Source organism: Punctularia strigosozonata (genome assembly GCF_000264995.1).
Source record: "Punctularia strigosozonata HHB-11173 SS5 unplaced genomic scaffold PUNSTscaffold_3, whole genome shotgun sequence".
Lineage (NCBI taxonomy): Eukaryota > Fungi > Basidiomycota > Agaricomycetes > Corticiales > Punctulariaceae > Punctularia > Punctularia strigosozonata.
The window spans coordinates 1,684,548-1,696,072 of record NW_006767435.1 but is presented as its reverse complement, the minus strand read 5'-3'; the positions used below and the strand labels follow the sequence as shown (position 1 = coordinate 1,696,072).

General features: G+C 54.4%; 2 protein-coding genes across 2 annotated transcripts; one reads left to right on the top strand and one right to left on the bottom strand.

Annotated features, from left to right (window-relative positions):
* Positions 1 to 131: 131 nt before the first annotated feature.
* Positions 132 to 743, bottom strand: PUNSTDRAFT_25008 (uncharacterized protein; the record flags this gene model as incomplete). The annotated part of the gene is made up of 1 exon (XM_007381164.1): positions 132 to 743. A coding segment is annotated over one exon (612 nt), but the record flags the coding sequence as incomplete, so codon positions are not given.
* Positions 744 to 1,927: 1,184 nt separating this feature from the next.
* Positions 1,928 to 10,475, top strand: PUNSTDRAFT_62921 (P-loop containing nucleoside triphosphate hydrolase protein; the record flags this gene model as incomplete). Its single annotated transcript, XM_007381163.1, has 31 exons — positions 1,928 to 2,437; positions 2,489 to 2,530; positions 2,579 to 2,692; positions 2,746 to 2,795; positions 2,845 to 3,012; positions 3,063 to 3,156; positions 3,212 to 4,183; positions 4,237 to 4,528; positions 4,588 to 4,618; positions 4,681 to 4,699; positions 4,752 to 5,861; positions 5,916 to 5,967; positions 6,017 to 6,081; positions 6,135 to 6,240; positions 6,297 to 6,447; positions 6,486 to 6,636; positions 6,684 to 6,755; positions 6,806 to 6,967; positions 7,019 to 7,023; positions 7,076 to 7,115; positions 7,166 to 7,267; positions 7,330 to 7,348; positions 7,405 to 7,611; positions 7,662 to 7,720; positions 7,770 to 7,942; positions 7,999 to 8,415; positions 8,471 to 8,510; positions 8,570 to 8,639; positions 8,702 to 10,144; positions 10,199 to 10,254; positions 10,308 to 10,475. 31 exons carry the CDS (start codon positions 1,928 to 1,930, stop codon positions 10,473 to 10,475), a joined length of 6,960 nt encoding a protein of 2,319 aa, XP_007381225.1.
* Between the last annotated feature and the right edge of the window lie 1,050 nt (positions 10,476 to 11,525).

The window sequence follows — 11,525 nt, the reverse complement described above, 5'->3', positions numbered from 1 at the left end:
TTGGGTATCACGACCCATGGGTCCGCCTCGGGTCGCGGTGCGCCCGCAAAGATCTCCATTACGCTGCGTGAAGTGGACGCCGATGGCGAGGCCACCTCCGGATCCTGACGCAGCGACTTGGACACCGCCCGACCTACTCCCGTGCCGGAAAACTCGACGTTGACGGTGGTCCCCGTGGCGGACAGAGCGGGTCCAGACTTGGGCACCAACCTCGCCGGCGGTCGCAGGGCTGAGCCCCGCCCGCGGCTCGACGACCGCATCAGCGCCGTTGGTCGTCGCCCTCCTTCCTGCAGTTGCGGCCCACCAAACAGCTTGGAGATCGGTGCCATCAAGCTCGCTGCCGTGAATCCCGCCTCCTTCGCCGCATCGCCACCCTCCGACTTGGATGGATTCATGGCTGCCTCGCTTATCTTCGGCGCAATTGCCGGCTCTAATATCACCTCGTTCAGCGTCACGCGCATCTGACCCATCTCCGTGAATGCCTCCTTTAGGAGCTTGAACAACACGCGCAAGTCCCTCCGCGTGCACGATGTCGTCACCTTCTCGTCCTCGAGTAAGCTCCGATAGTGCGTCCGCAGTGCCGTTGCATCGTGCACGATCGCGTCGACGGTCGTGCGCGATAGGTGGGCGACCATCTCCGTGCCGCCGAGGTGCTGCCGCTTGAGCCGGTTCGAGAGCGTGAGCGCGTCGGCCTGGGTGAGTCGGTGTAGGAGCGTGGTCGCGCGCTCAAGAAGGGAGCTCATCACGGCCGACTGGTTCGACTCGGCGAGGGAAGATGATTCGGATGGGCCTTCTCCCGGCGAAACGGAGGACACGCGGTCACTGTACGCGGGTGCGGATGGTAGTCCCGGCGTCAACAGGCCCGACCACACGTCAGTCTGTACGCCACGTTCTCGTGTGAGTAAGATCAGAGGACGTATAGACCGGCGCCGCTCGGTTCTGGCGTTCAGATCGCCTGGCTGGTCGTTGCCTTCTTCACCTTCGCTCGGTGGCGTACGCCCGTCGTGCGGCTGTGTAAAAGCCGTCCATTTCATTTCACTGGGGACAACAGAGGATGCGGGGGACAATGGTCGCCGGTAATATTCGGGGCTCGTCGGATCCGTGCTCAAATACGGGCATAGGTCCCTCAACAAGAACGGCCCGAAGTTTCGCGGTGCGTGGCCGACACACCGATCCAATCACGAGCTAACTCAGCGCGTCATCGGCTTGACCTGAACTCCAACCTCGTACGCGTCTTGACGGGGACAGACGCACTACAACAGCTCTTGATACCTCGCCGTGGGTGAAAGGATTATTGTACTGCTAGTAGCCTGACGCCTGCCAAAGAGGTAGCTTGGTTCCTGTTGATAGATCCTGCGTTCATGGCTTCGAGGAGTTGATAGGGCGTTCGCCTTACTCAAAAACGATGAGCTTAGTCCCTGCCGCGCAGACGGCGTACCTGTACGAAACGCGAACGCGGCATGAATCACCATCTTCGGACATCCATGCGGCGTACCCAATCTCGACTCCGACCATGCAGCGACCGCATTTCCTTAAGCGCTCGGAATACGGTTCACTAGCACATACGCTAGTTATGCGTATACGCGGCAAATGCGACAATGCTATCACGCCCGTATCACTGTGATCGGGTCGTCACAGAGCTAGGAACCTTATGAGCGCTTATCTTCACCGATACGGTAATGTCTTGAACTCAACGGACTGCATCTTACTGACGGTCTCACGTTGTCTTTAAGGACTTCGAACACGAGTTGAGGATGTTCGTTATCTGACCCGTGCTGTCCAGAATAGATACGAAGGGGGTGGCTTTCCCGAAGAAGTTTTCCATGCGCGTGCGACCTACATAAAGGCCGTTTCGAGGAATCCCCCCGTTTCCTGACCACCACCACCACCACCAACCTGATACGTCCTTTAAAACAACGATCGTAACATGTCCAGCAGGCCAATATGCCACTTTTACAACAAGCCAGGGGGTTGCCGCCGAGGCGCCTCCTGCAAGTTCGCGCATGTGGGCCCGTCAGCGCCATCGTCACCTGGCGCGGCGGGCCCCAGTGCCACTTCCTCACGTCCCTCGTCCGGCAGAGGCAATATCCCCCCAGGAGTTTGCTCCTTCTTCTGGGCGGGCAATTGTACGCGGACCGATTGCCGCTTCAAGCATGAAGTAAACCCCAACACCGCTGGTGGTCCGGCCTCTGCTGTGGGAAACTCTGACGGGGTTGCCGCTCCTGTCGTCAGTTTCCTCACAGAGGCAGGACTCGCCAAGGTCATGGATTCGGGGACGGACGTCTTCTTCGCTTCGTCTCAGGCAACAACACCGTCACACGTACACGGCGCGCTTAGACGCTTTCTTGCCGACGACTACCGTTTTGGCAGTGTTCATCAAATATACGCCTTCGTGACGTTGTTATCGAGTGCGAACTCTGCGGCGAGTCCGTCGTGGGTCCGTAGCATGTGTCTGGTAATCGGCATGCGCTCATCGACCCGTTCACAGACCGTCGAAGAGGGACAACTTCTCCTCAACAAGATCGCTACCGTAAGTCGCGTGTCCCTTCGAACGCCCGTGTTGACCAGAGCATCCCAGGGCAACGGCCTGAACCGCTTCTCTGACATCATTCAATACCCCGAGGTATCCATGAATGCCGGCTCTTTCAAGAACAAGCTGTCCTTTCAACGCGGATACGTCCCCGCGCTACAGGTAAGCCCAGGATCCATTGCGTGTACGATTACAAGCTCAGGTTCTCGTGACAGTATCTCTCGTCGGAGTTCGTGGTGAAAAGCACACTAAGTCATCTCGTCAAGTATGTCATGGCGTGGATTATCGACCGTCCGCTGACGTGTTAATTTCAGCGCGCTATATGCGTTGGTCATGAGCAACTTCGAGCATTTTGCCGACGTCGTCGAGGGGTCGATGACTCATGCAATGACTAGACGCAGCTTCCGCGATCTGAACGTAGCTTCGTCCAAGGAACTCGTAGGGAGCATGGTGCTGGGAGCCCTGTCGGAGGTATTGTTCGAGTGAGGGACATGCGTGTTCTCTTTTAGCGTTCTGGGCTCATGTTTATTAGATGTATCACCCGCTTCAAGAACGCGGCAGCGACGCATCCTCGGCTCGTTCCATTGATCATGCACGTTCAAGAATGGACGGAGACCTGGATACAGGTACGTATCAGAGCTTACCGAAGGTTTGCGATTGCTTGAGATGTCACCCCCTTAGGGTATATCTACTGCCCCGCCCGTGTTCGAGGATCCATTCAAGGATATGCCTGCCGAGGGTCGCGAACACGTTTTACGACACCTCAAGGGCAGAGTTGACAGGATCGCCCTCATTGGCGAACGGGAGCGCACTAGGCTTGAGAAGGCCGCTCGCCCTCGCAACGCATTGACGTTCACGAGGGGCGCCGGTGGCTCATCCGAAGGTATCATCGCGGCTCTTCAGGCCAACTATCAGGGTCCGGGACAAGAGCGCGCCGAAGGGCCGCGCCACGATAACGATTTTTCTGACATCAGAGACATACGCATTGCCCCCACAAACGAGGAGTTGGTGTGCCGTACCGAACCCTATCTACCCGCAAATTTCTATAACGCTCCTCATCACCTACCGGCAAACAGCGTGGAGCGTCTGCTAGACATCCAGTTTCGCCTCCTTCGAGAAGAGCTTACCGCTCCTTTGCGGTCCTCGATTCAACTCGTCCACGACGATCTTCTGTCCCGCGGAAAGACACAGGTCGCGGAACTCATCAAAAAAGGCGGCGGCAAATATCGCGGACATTCCGGTGATCGAGACAATGTTATGTTCAATGTCTATACGAACGTCGAAGTGCAATCCTTCTCGCCCGACAGAAGGGGCATAAGCATTGGTCTGTCCTTTGACGCCCCACCCGGACGGGCGCGACTTCCTCAAGCCAAGGCCAGGGCGGCGTTTTGGGATAGTGGCAAGAGGCTGATGCAAGGAGGGCTTATAGCGCTCATCTGGAAGTCAGGTCGCAATGTTGCTGTCCACCTCGGAATAGTATCCAGCTCGCTCCAGGATATCACAGAAAGCGCAAGGAGATCCGCAGATCGTATATTGACCTCCGTGGTTTTTTTCGATCCGTCGGTCGAACTCAGGATGTTGAATGGGCTGAAGCACCCTGAGAACGATAGTCAGAGCACGCAATTACTCATCGAGGCGCCGGTCATGTTCGAGGTACGGTGTACACGCTGATTGTGTGCTTTGCCGTGACTAACAATTCAATGCAGTCAATTCGCCCATTCTTGGAAGCTCTACAACGTATAGAACCAGCGTCAATTCCTTTCGCGCGGTATCTCGTGCACCAGCCCCCGGAAAGCTTGCGCTCAGTAGTCGTCTCCCCGCCGTCATATGCATCCGTGCCCGGGTTCACGTTCAGATTGGATTCTCTGTTTCCGGAGTCTGCAAGGGTGGAAGATCTTCGACTGTCGGTTGCCGTACTTGCATCGGTCGAGAACGCTCGTCAGCTGCTACAGCAGAGCAGCAGGCTGGACCCTTCGCAGGCAGATGCTGTTGTCACCGGTGCGTTTGTTGCACGTTGAATGCTCACGACTCAACATATCGTTCACGTTTGGTTATAGCGTTGACAAGGGAGCTCGCGCTCATACAAGGGTATGTAATCATTCACGTCCTGTTCCGACTATCACCCGCTTATTCACGCTTTCACGTCATAGTCCACCTGGTACGGGCAAAGTGAGTATGCTCCGAGACCTCGATACTGTATGCTGAAAGATTCGCGATTAAGAGCTACACAGGCGTCGAGCTGCTGCGCGTACTCATCAAGAACGGAATCCGGCCTATCCTCATGATTGCCTTCACGAACCATGCCCTCGACCATTTACTGACCGCGGCCTTGGATGCGGGAATCACGACGAGCATCGCTCGATTAGGGTCAAGGTCCGCCGACGAACGCATCGCGAAGTACAACATCGAAGAGATCGAGAAAATATCGGGACGTTCCCGCCTTGACCGAGAATTCTCCCGCAACTATCGCGAGTTAAAGGACGTCGAGAAGGAGTTCGTGGCGCTCATGCAGCAGTTCCTCAAGGGGCGCATTGAAAGTAGCCAAATCACGGATCACCTTCAGATATTCTATCCCGAGTTGTATGAGGGTTTCCATAACCCTGTCCCATGGATCGCGCATTTGTATCATCTCTCCAATCGACACGACGGCGGTGGCCCCTGGGAAAGACAAGGAAAGGGACGCGTTGAAGAAGTAGACGATTCCATGTATGCATACTGGAGACAGGGGTTGGACCTGACATTCCTCTCGCAACCGGGCTCATACCTTGAGCCGGATGCTAAAGTGGATGTGACGCAGATATCAGGAGAAGTCAAGCGTCCGAACAACCATTTCGCTGTTCTTGCCGAAGAGCACGAGGCCATCGGGGCACAAGTCGCGGACACCACCTCCGATTCGGACTTGGATTCAGAGGCAGGTACTGCTGTTGACGACTCCTCCCCCTTGGATGAACTCTGGCAGCGCAGTGTTCTACCTACAGCACCGCGAAGTGAACCGGACCTTGTGGAAACCGTGAAATCTCTGTCACTTGAATCATCTGCCGAGCCATTCATCGCAAATCTGGACGTCAATGATCTCAACGACCCCATAGCTTTCTTCGTATATTTTGGTTACGATTCCGTCCCCTCGATACCGGTATCGGACCGACCTTTGGCTCGACTTCTTGACGAAACAGATATTTGGTCGTTCTCAATGCTTGAACGAGAGCGCCTAGATGCTTACTGGACGGGGGAGATCCGTACTCAGCTTCACGAAACACAGCTGCGAGAGTACGAGAGGTTGCGGGAACGACACACGGAGATGCAGAAGCGATATGACGAGGGCAAGAATGAGGTGAAGCTTCTCTGGTGCATGAATATTGGTCGTGAGTCTGAACACCGTGATTAGATACGTCGACAACTCTTGAACGGGGTCGACATCATTGGCGCTACAACGACGGGTACGATAGTCCATGCATGAGTTAAAGGTAGCTAACATATGACTTTCAGGTGCTGCAAGATTGACGGCCCTGCTGTCCTCTATTGGCCCCAAAGTCATGCTTGTGGAGGAAGCGGTGAACCGTCGCTCTAGCACTGTATGGTGGCGGCCCTCTAATTATGTCTTCAGGGCCAAGTTCTGGAGACGCATATCATCGGGAGTTTGACCCGTGCTGTGCAACATTGCATTCTCATCGGCGACCCTTTGCAATTGCGGCCCACGCTAAACAACTACGGTGCTGCCTCCCTGAATCTAGTGAGCATTGGTTGCATGCTAACTTGCAGGTTACAGCACTATCAATGGATAACCCTCGTGGCCGGCAATTATACAAGTTCGATCAGTCGCTGATGGAGCGCCTCTCGAGTGGAGGGTTCCCGATGTCACGTATTGACGTACAGCGACGCATGCGGCCCACAATCTCAAATCTTATCAGGCAGGCATTGTGCTCAGCGCTCTGTCTAGCTCTAACATGCTCTGCAGGAAAACCCTTTACCCAACTCTTGAGGATCATGATCTTGTCAAAGCTTATCCACATGTCCGAGGATTGGCCAAGGATGTCTTCTTCTTCACGCATAATCACAAGGAAAATGGAGGTGGAGAAGAGTCCTCCAGCAAATTCAACACCTTCGAGGTACGAACGGCCTGACGACTTTGGGACAGCTTCTAACCATCGCGAAGGTCGATATGATCAAAGATCTAGTGTTGTATTTGCTTCGTCAAGGATCTTATAGCCAAGAGGGTGATATCGTTGTTCGTGGGGCAGAGCTTGGTTTCTCGCTTTGTTCTCATGAGTCAAACAGGTCCTCTGCGGCTACCTTGGACAATTGGCTCGCGTTCGAGATGCCCTGGCTGGTGAGGTTGCCGTTCTCATTGATGAACGGGATCAGGCCGATCTTGCCGACCACGAGGCCGAAGCGGATACAAACGACCCAGTTGTTGAACAGGTGAAGGTCGCTAAGCGGGTGGGTGCCAGTACTACGATGAGCTCCCTTTGATACTGACAACATGAGCAGGTTAGGTTGGTGCGACGGAGAGTTTGTACTCGATTGTCACTGAATGGGGCCATGCAGAATTCGGACAATAGATAATTATCAGGGCGAAGAAGCAAAGGTGAAGTGGACGACATATAGTCAGATGGGAGTGATCTGATCGTTTGGCAGATCGTTATCCTGTCGCTTGTGCGGAACTCTGGAATCCCTGAAGACGACGATGAGGCAATAGTTAGTGCACGTCCAGCAAAGCCAAATATTGGTTTTCTGAAGGTCAGTTCATCTGTCGTAGTGAATCATTGCGTGATAACTGACCCATCTCCATCTATCCCAAGTCTGAGAATCGTACCAATGGTGCGTTTTCTCGCGATCGTAATCGCAGTAAACACATGGCCTAATACCGTATCCAGTGGCCCTTTCTCGTGCCAAAGAAGGATTGTTCATCCTAGGCAACGCGCACAATCTAGCTGCACGCAGTGGGATGTGGCGAGAGGTCATCGATGAACTGGAAAAAGACGGGTCGGTCGGAGATGCATTTCCAGTCGCATGTCATCAGCATCCGGATCCAATACATTATATCTCGACGCCTGGTCAACTTCCGCAAGTCGCACCGGATGGTATGTACGGAATTGTATCTTGACGCCGCTGCACCTTACAAAAATACCAGGTGGCTGCCTGCGAGCTTGTGCTACCCGACTGAAGTGCGGTCATCTGTGTCCTTACAAGGTTTGCATGGTTCACCACCGCCATTGTTGGTTTACTTCAACCCTATTAGTGCCATGCAGATGATCCTGGCCACATTGCCGTCATATGCAATCAGCAATGCACCAGACTCTGCCCCCGTGGACATCCCTGCCGTGGTCTGTGTGCAGATCCGTGTGGTGACTGCCATTTCCCTATCAAGGATGTGACGTTGCCCTGCGGGCATCAGAAGACTAGTGTTCCATGGTCAGTCATGAACAACGATTTTTGCCTGGTTTTATGTCTTATTGAGCCTGGTACAGTTATATCATGCAAAACCTCGAAGAGGTTCCATGCGAGGTTCCTGTGGAACGCGCACTCCCTAGCTGCGAGCATGTCGCTGTCCTCCCGTGCTATGAAGATCCCTCCAATTTTTCTTGTCCTTCACCTTGTAATACGCCAATGGGATGTTGCAACAAGACATGCCCTTCACCATGCTCCCAATGTCAAGCGTTCAATGCCCGCCCCGGCGACGAGGAGTCTAAAGTGCCAAGAACAAATCACAAACCGCATCCATGCGAACGATCCCTGTTTTGCGGGCATCGATGCCAAAATCCATGCTCAGAGACCCACGAATGTACATCATTCTGTAAAGAATCGTGTCGCCAAGTGTGTGAACACGCGCGGTGCAGAAAGCCATGTGGCGCAGCTTGCGCTCCTTGCCAGGAGCCATGTACATGGTAAACCACAAGTGCGGATGTTGGCATTCATTCACTGATACTGTCATTCTACCAGGGCATGCCCTCACTATTCTTGCCCTGTACCGTGCGGATCTGTGCGTGCCATTTCGCCACCTCCTGCGTGCAAGTTGAAGCCTGACGGTAGCTTTTGCAGGTGTGTGCCAGACTCCCATGTGACAGACGCTGCAGCACCATTCTGCTCTGCGGCCACAGATGTCCATCAGGTGAACGATCTCGTTATTCACTACTGAACCCGCGTCGTTCTTACCTCTTTCCTGGGTTCTAGTGTGCGGCGAAGACTGCCAGATCCAAACGTGCCCAATATGTGCATCGCCGGTGCAGAAGGAGCAAGTTGTGGACGTCATCCTGGGTCGCACATTACAGGAAGTTGAACCGGATCATGAGACTCTCGACGAGTTGCTCATCACACTTCCATGTCGTCATACATTTACCGTGGAGACACTCGACGGTCACTGCGATCTCAATTCCTTCTACGACCGGGAAATCGGACCTGATGGCTCAGGAGGTTCATGGCTTCGCCTCGCTATCCCCCCATCCGGGTTCCTTCATCCGAAGACTTGTCCTACCTGCCGTGGTCCTATTGTCGCTTCAAGATACGGTCGCGCCTACAAACGTGCGGACCTTGACATCCTGGAGCGGAACGTCGCGTCCAACATGTCACGCGACCTCCGTCAGGCCCACGAGCGCATGAATGCCAGGTCGAAATCGGAACTGGAGAGTGCACTGACCACAGAAGCTGCCAACGTCCCCATAAGCAACGCGGTAACCACTGAGGAACGGAGGAAGAAACACCTGAAGAAGCGCAAGGCCATCCTCAAGGCGCTAGGCGATAGCCCGTGCCCAACCAGGGCCCTGCACCCCGGGAACGCCGATCTCTTCCCGATTCCTCTCGCTGACACTCGAACTTGGAAGACGGTCACGGAAAACTTACTGGCTGCATATCAAAAGGCGGTGGACGTTGCAACCACACGGTCCTCTCATATTCATGCCTGGGAAGCCGCTTTCACAAGTCTCTATAACTTGGAGAAGGATCGTTCCTTAGCTGACCCGGCAACAGCTCCCCGCAACATTGAAGAGCATGCTATGCGAGTCGCTACTATAGGTGTGGGGCAACCACGGCCTCGAGCAGACTCGCGTTTCAGGGTAGAGGCCTACTGGGCGACTCTGCAAGTCAGGTTCCTCCTAGCTGATCTTGCAAGGGCCTGGCTCGAGACGCTCACGAAGAAAGCTGTTTTGCCTCTCCCTGAACACTGTCGCAGCTGGGCGGAATACATCGCATTCGTTCTGAAGACCTGTACGGCAGACGCTATGAAAGCGCAAGAGATAGCCCAGGCTTCCCAGAGCCGCCGTCAAGTTACGAAGACGTCGTTGATGATCATGCGAGCGAACCTGGAGGAGTTCCGTTTTGCGGTGTTCATGACTCGCCAAACCGGCACCTTCAAGGAAAGACGGGATGATTTGCTGGAGAATGCCACAAGATGGCTGGAGGATACTAGAGAGTTCGCCGAGGCTACCTGCGCGAATCATAGAGAAGGTCGAGGTACTGAGCAGAGAGCGGAAGAGCAATGGCTCACATCAGAGTTCATCGAGGCGGCTGAGAAGATCATCGGTCAATGGGAATCGCTATTACAATCAATTCGGGGTGACGCATTCTATCAACCGCTTTCTCTTGACGAGATGACGAACATCGTCAAGGCTTTGGACTTCAGTGAGCCTGCCTGCTCCATCAATGGGCTTTTGTCCGCGACTAACGATATGCTAGCGCACACGGGTCATTACTACCAATGCCCCAATGGCCACACGTACGTGATCACAGAGGTACGTGGTGTCGGTCGTGCGCGTCTGGGAACTGTGTCGCTGATGTCGCGTAGTGCGGTGGGGCAATGCAAGCCGGACGATGCCCCGAATGCGGGGCAGCTATAGGAGGCGGAAACCATTCCCTCGTCGCCGACAATACCCAAGCGATCGAATTCGAGCGGTTGGCGCGAGGTCGTGGAGCACAAGACAGCCCTTGGGCATGGGGGAGAGTTGCTGTGTGAGACACTCGCGCGCGCGCCAGCTCCTCCTAGTCATGATTCGGTAGACTATGGAGACCGGTTCCGACAGGCCCAAGCCGGTTAGAATCGCACCACCTTCGTATTCGTAATGTACGATGTATCAAGACGCACGCAAAATCTTACATACAGTACTGTACGGTCTTCGTCCGAGAAGTACATATTGCCTGGTCATTATAAGGAACCTTTCACGTGAAACGCTCCACCACAAACGCGGCTCATGCAACAGTCAGCGCTAAGCGCTTCATCCTCCCCAACCGCACACTAGTAAATTGCTCTAGACGCAACGACTCTGACATGTCATTGCAGGGGCTCATATCCGGTTCAGAATGTGCTGTCGTGTCTAATCCTCTTTCGCAAGTCCTGAAGCACGCAGAAGGAGATCGTAGCCTGCAACAGGTAGGTTTGTATACAACGTGTTGAGGGAATTTGTTGTTAACGACAGGAAAGGACAGGGTCGCAGGACCATCGTCGTCTAGGGTGAGTCAATAATGTCATACCATCTATCCTTGCATCGACTTAGGTGCCATAGCTTCAGCACTTGCCCAGTTCTTCCTCACAAGTGGCGACACCGCAGGACGCTGCGTTAGCTCGCCGGTTCTTTGAGAGCGATAACTACGGTACACCGCAAGGACCTCTTTCCATACCGCAATACGTCCCATCAGCGATCCACGATGTGCAACGGAATATGGGCGTTGCTTGGCCAGAGATGCACAAGAATGACTCTGCCGTTCCACAGCATCAACACCATGCTGGCGCGTCATGGGCCAACGAATTCAAGTCGATGGAATCCGTGGGACCTTTCGACAACGAACCGAGTCTAGCACCCTTGCACCGTAAGCCGCTCCCGGCTCCGGCACAAACTACCGCTCACTCTAACCAGAGCAGCAGCCTTCGGGGCAACAGCGCGTTCAATGGGCGCCCTCGACGATGGGGATGTACGGCATGGGTACAAGCTATATGAATGGGCCTATGCAAAGCCCGAGTATCGCTTTCGTACCTGGTAAAGGGAAGGGGAAGATGACCGAAGCCGAT